This window comes from Culex quinquefasciatus, chromosome 2 (genome assembly GCF_015732765.1).
Source record: "Culex quinquefasciatus strain JHB chromosome 2, VPISU_Cqui_1.0_pri_paternal, whole genome shotgun sequence".
NCBI classification, from domain to species: domain Eukaryota; kingdom Metazoa; phylum Arthropoda; class Insecta; order Diptera; family Culicidae; genus Culex; species Culex quinquefasciatus.
Window position 1 is genome coordinate 113,543,647 of NC_051862.1, and position 5,689 is coordinate 113,549,335.

At 42.4% G+C, this 5,689-nt stretch overlaps 1 protein-coding gene across 1 annotated transcript; it reads left to right on the plus strand.

Annotated features, from left to right (window-relative positions):
- LOC119768074 lies at positions 1-2,879 on the plus strand. Its single transcript, XM_038258434.1, has 6 exons — positions 1-59; positions 224-298; positions 359-466; positions 539-679; positions 1,580-1,795; positions 1,862-2,879. Exons 3-5 carry the CDS (start codon positions 410-412, stop codon positions 1,724-1,726), a joined length of 345 nt encoding a protein of 114 aa, XP_038114362.1. The 5' UTR covers positions 1-59; positions 224-298; positions 359-409; the 3' UTR covers positions 1,727-1,795; positions 1,862-2,879.
- Positions 2,880-5,689: the final 2,810 nt, after the last annotated feature.

Genomic DNA, 5,689 nt, shown 5'->3' on the forward strand with positions numbered 1-5,689 from the left:
AAAGTTTCAATTTGGCCTCAATTTCGACGAAAGACGATACGACTGTTGTCCAGTACAAGGTAATCGATTCGCCGAGCTGAATTGAAAGCAAATTTACAAATAATATTTCATTAAATAGCATTTCAACGAGCTGGGACCATTTTTGGCAAGTTTTTAGAGGTTAGTTTTTTTTGTTTTCACGCAATTTTAGATAGACAAAAAATTGTTTCCATAATATTTTCAGCAACCAGACGAGAAGCGGGACGAGACGATCCAAGAAGTCCATCAGCAACAATCCTTCTGCAAACCAGAACCGGAGGTAACTTTCCCGGATAAGGAAAAAAACAACAACTTTTATTTCAATTTCAATTATTTGCAGTCGGCGATCGACATCGACCAAAGTGCTTCATCTTGTCCGGATAATTCATCCATGGATTCCAACATCATCGCTCGCTGGCCGCTCCCATCAGGCTTGGAGAAGGAGGACGTAAGTGAATTTTGCGTAGACGGTTTAAAAAATACAGCGATTTTTAACAACAATCTTTCAATTTATTTTCAGGTTAAAGGAGTTGATGTTCAAGGCAATTTTTCTGTTGCTCAACCGTCAGGATCGCATGCCGCTTCTTCCACTACCGTGCTGACGGCCATTCCTTCTGCTGCCGGCACTTCACCGGCCGTATTGATGGCCACTGGTACGTCTGTTGCTGGCAGACTTACCTTTTGACGGGTGTGACAACGGTTTGCTATGATACCGGTTTTTATATGCGCACCATTTCTCGTCACGAAAAAAAACCCGACACAACTCGGTAGCTTGATCGGTGCACCGAAACCAAAGTTTGGTGTGACGGCGGTGTGGATCGGGTAAACAAAACTGACATGGTTTCTGCGCCTACCACACGGGAGAAGTTTAGAGCTCTTCATGCCTAGCAAGCCAACTGAAATCAACATTTCTTAATGGTGTGGTTGTCAAAGGCACTGCATTAGTAATTTAAAGGTTCTTAATTCGAATCTCGAAAGTTTTTATTTTATTTTTTGAATGTTTTTATTTGTTCAGAATAATTCTTAAGGAATAGAATTTCGTAGTGTCATGAAATATAAACTCTAACTTCTAGTGCATATAATCCTGAAATAGACATTTTCTGCCTGCATAATACAGAACGTTTTCTCTATTCCACTACAAAAATCCATTAAATTTTTTAACCCTTTGACTAGAGCGTCGCAGGTTCGAACAAGTTTTTTTTAATGTATGTAATCACTAATTTTGATAATAAAAATTGAAAAAAAAAAACCCTCAAAAATATTTAAGTCAGGATTGAACCAGGAACCTCGTGATTAAAAGACGGAGATCACAACCGCCAGGCCACCCCGAAGATGTGAATGATGGTTGACAAACCTCAATCAAAACAATGTCGCCTCCGGTTTACTTGGATCAACCATTCTGTTGAGTTGCATCTTGGTATACAGTTGGGTGCACCGGTGGTGTACCAAGGTGCTTTCGGTACAGTTGCTATGGTGTGACAATAAACAGCTTGGTTTGGGTTCTAGAGTGACACGAAAACCGCACCACGGCGCACCAGATCTTGGTGTTCAGTGAAGCCTGGTTGCTGGAACGAGTGTCGCCGCTTCCGTTGCCGTGTTGACGGCCGATCCATCTGCGGGCTTAATCGTAAAAACTTCACCGGCCGGCTTGCTTGCGCCCGGCACTTCCGCTGTCGTGCTGATGGCCGATTTATCATCTGCGAGCTAATCGGCCACTGGATCTCCACCACCAGAAACGTCTCGCCGGAAGGATTCATACGAAGATGAAGAACTCGAAGTAAGTTATCAAGCTAATGTGCAGTCTTTTATTTATTCATTTATTCAAAATACATTTTATTTCTAGGACGCTGAAAACCCAGGAGAAAAAGAAAACTCATTAAATCACTTCCACATTCAGTTTACACCAAACCGGCTGAAATGCTTACTTGCAAAAACGATTGACGGACCGGAACTCATCGAACTTGCTTCGAAGGGAATTCGTTCCAACAAGCGTCAAAATTCTCTAGCATTGATTGCTATGAGTTGTTGAAGTTACTGAACTACTTAAAATAGCAAAAAAATTGCTCATTGATAATTCTTTTTTTATAGTAGGGCAACTTTGGGATTGTGGTCCTTTTAGTGATCACTATTTGGCTCAAGAAGTCATTTTAAAAACATTCGCCAATTTACAAAATGTCTCCGTTTGAAGATTTCGACGGGCCGCCAATAATGATTCATTCAATTAACAATCAGATGTTCTATAGACATAAGAATTACTATCAGTATGAGGATATAACATTGTAGAGAAAAAAACAATTATATTGTAACTCAAAACACACCGTATAACTGTAATAAAACACTTCATTTACCAAAAATGTAATTCATAAGAAGTGATGAATTGTGAGAAACTTTTTGAAAGCTTTTATTTTGATTAAAGCGTAAGAGTTCATTCAAAATAAAAGCAATCAAAAGGTTTTTCTCCACGCAGTATATTATTTATTTTCCAATCCATTCCAATTTCCATTCCATTCCAATTTCCATTTCAACTACATTGAATAGGCACTTGATTATACATAGTTGGAGAAATCATTTGAAATCCAAGAGAAATTCTATATTTATTCATGTGAAATGACACATCAGAATTAAGTGTTTTACTATTGAAATGACAGCTAGTTTTGGTGCCCAAAATTCAAGTGTTATGCGATTGATTTTTAAGTGCACTGTACAGCAGGGTCAGATCAAGGGTAGAACACTTGATTTAAAAGGGTCATTTTTGTTCAGTGTAGCGTAATGAGAGAGCAGGTCAGCCGAGAGAGAAGTTGAGAATATGTGCGTGAGAAAACGAGAAATAAATCAGTCGTGTGTTTTGCTTGGGCTTGAAAGGACGCGTCTTATTATTGGTATCCGAAATATTTGGAATTCGCTGGATAAATCGGGTAAAAGTCACGACAATGGCGCAGAAAATGCTCCCATCGCGAGTGTGAAATGTAATTAGTGCAGATTTAGTGAATCTTTGTGATTTAAAAAGGTTGCGTTCGCGAGATTTGTTTGTCGTGCGGCTATAAGCAGCCACCATGATGGCGTCGGTGTTTTCTTGGAATGGCAGCTGTGGCAGCAGAGTTGAAAAATATATCTGACGCCTGTGACCTTGGTGGTGGCAGAGAGGTCGCAACCGAACTGTGTTGTGGGGAATGGCAGAGTGGCGGTTTTTCTTTCTTGTGCTGTGTTTGTTTGTTTTTGTTTTCCAGAAAATTTACAGTAGCCCCTGAAAGAAAAATAAAGTGAAAGGAGAAAAAAGACGCCATCTGTCTGGAAGCGATTTCCCCGCTAAGGTAAGACGAACAAATTACTGATAAATGTGGGCCGGTTTACCACGAAGTCTTTAATAGTAAACACTCTACTGTCGGACCGATGTCGGGCTGATGTTGGACGGAATTTTCGATTTTTGTAGTTCCGGTGCTGGAATTGAAGTTGCGTAGGACTAATAATTTTGTTGGATACTGTGTTGTTTCACAACAAGATTAAAGTTGTTAAGATTTTATCATGGGTAATTAAAACTTATTTAGAGAATATGTTAAGAAAAATATGTGAATTTTCGTTCTGCTTTATGTAGTGTTATTACATAATGTTTTAGTGAGAGTCCCGGATTGGCCCGGGGGTAGAGCGTGATTTTTGATGTTTTTGAGCTTGAGTCCCCTGTGAGGGTAAAGAGTGATTGCTGGGGTTTTGAGCCTGAGAGGGTAGAGCGTTATTATAGAAACTTTGAGCTTGAGTCCCCTGTGAGGGAAGAGCGTGATTGCTGGAGTTTTGAGCTTGGGGCTCTTGCGAGAATAGAGCGTAATATTTTGAGTTTGTGAGCTTGAGTCCCCTGCGAGGGTAGAGCGTGATTGTTGGAGTTTGTGAGCTTGAGTCCCCTGCGAGGGTAGAGCGTGATTGTTGGAGTTTTTGAGCTCGAGTCCCCTGTGAGGGTAGAGCGTGATTATAGAAACTTTGAGCTTGAGCTAGAGCGTGATTGCTGGAGTTTTGAGCTTTAGTCCTCTGTGAGGGTAGAGCGTGGATATTTAATGTTTCAGCTTGAGTTCTCTGCGAAGTTAGAGCCTGGTAGAGGATTTTTTTTAGCTTGAGTCCCCTGTGAGGGTAGAGCGTGGATATTGAATGTTTCAGCTTGAGTCCCCTGCGAAGTTTGAACCTAGTTGTGTGGTAGGCATATCTTAGATGCAACTTGTTTGGCCATTCTATCTATTTAGGGTCTCTAGGCTACACGCTATAGCGTGCTTGTCGGCATTATGGTTATACCGACAATCCTCCTCGGCAGAATGACAGCTACGCAGAGCGCGTCATTCAGCATCAGTCAGTGTCGCGAGCGCAAGAGGCTCGGTTCAAAGGAGTCGCCGTTCTGGGCGATTCTCTCGCTGGGAAGTGGAATTCCACATTGGCGATCCTGCCGGATTTAATTCCACTGTAAAATTCCCTGGAACCTGGAACACAACTCAGCGAGAGAGTCGCTCAGACGGCGTGAAAAAAAGTTGAAGCAAACGGAAGGAAACAGGTAAATAGAGAAATCTTTTTTTTGTGATCGTGGTGCTTGGGTGCCGGAGGTGGAGTGGTGTGACACACGGTGGATCGAGACAATTGTCGGGACGTCGGTATTCCGCTTCATCGTTTTTTTTATATTGAATTTAAGATGTGCTCAAATTACAAATAAGCGACAAGGGGCTTGTGCGTATTATTCTGTAGTGCAATCAGAATCAGTATTTTCCAAAATGTTCCGCAAAATAATGTCCATTCCACATTCGTGTGCATTCCGCCACTTAAGTATATGCGGGCTTTCCGCCGGAACTGGTCCAGCTCCAGCAGACATGCCACGCCTTTGTAGACTCGCAGCTCAAGCCGGCGAAATGAACCGTCAAGATCGCTTCCCTAGCGAAGCGGTCGAACAGTGTCCGTTGCGCCGGAACATCCGGTTGCTTCCGGACAGGGCATGTTGGCGCTTTCGTTGGAGAGCTGTACCGGGGGTGTGGCAGGACCGGGTCGATCGTCTGGATTCACTACTGTTTGCATGTTAACTGGCTGGACCGGCTGGAGGTCACGAGCAAAGAGACGATTCTTCCAAACTCGTACACGTTGAAAACTTTTAACGGATGTAGGCGCGTTGAACAATGAGGCTGTGGAGGATGGCGATAGGTTAAAGTTGAACGGGACGAGAGCGTGGTCCCTTCGGTGTTGGAAGCAAAATGTGACATCATTTTTTGCCACCGTTAACCCGGAATTAAAATACGTGTCCCACGATGAATAGGGACGAGGCCGGCAGGCGTTTCATTATTGTGCAGGTTCAGATGTGTTCAGCGCTTTCAGTGATGAAAAGGAGCAGCGTACCGAGGCGAGTCAAGAAAAGGTGGAAATTCGACATATGAAGAAGTTTAAGGACGTGTCTGGTCCGGAAGGTTTGTTTACATGTATCCGTAGCGAGTGCTCGACTTGGTTACGAGGTGTTTCAAGAGGATACTTTTAATGTTCATCATTTATATGTTTTACTTTATGTTTTTTCTTCTTTCTTTTAGATGGTTTTGTGCTTGGTTCTTAAGATGAAAAATACCCTGGAAGAGTCAGAGTCATCTACTCGAAGGAATGCAGCTAGTGAAAGTCTGACAAGGTTGATCATCAGCTTGTTGGTCTGAACTCTAGTCTGAAC

What these genes read in the sequence shown, in the direction of transcription:
- LOC119768074 (XM_038258434.1), top strand. Translation starts at nt 410, where the DNA reads ATGGATTCCAACATCATCGCTCGCTGGCCGCTCCCATCAGGCTTGGAG. An exon ending in CAGGCTTGGAGAAGGAGGAC is followed by an intron (nt 467 to 538) that starts GTAAGTGAATTT and finishes ATTTATTTTCAG; the next exon opens with GTTAAAGGAGTTGATGTTCA. An exon ending in TGATGGCCACTGGTACGTCT is followed by an intron (nt 680 to 1,579) that starts GTTGCTGGCAGA and finishes CAGTGAAGCCTG; the next exon opens with GTTGCTGGAACGAGTGTCGC.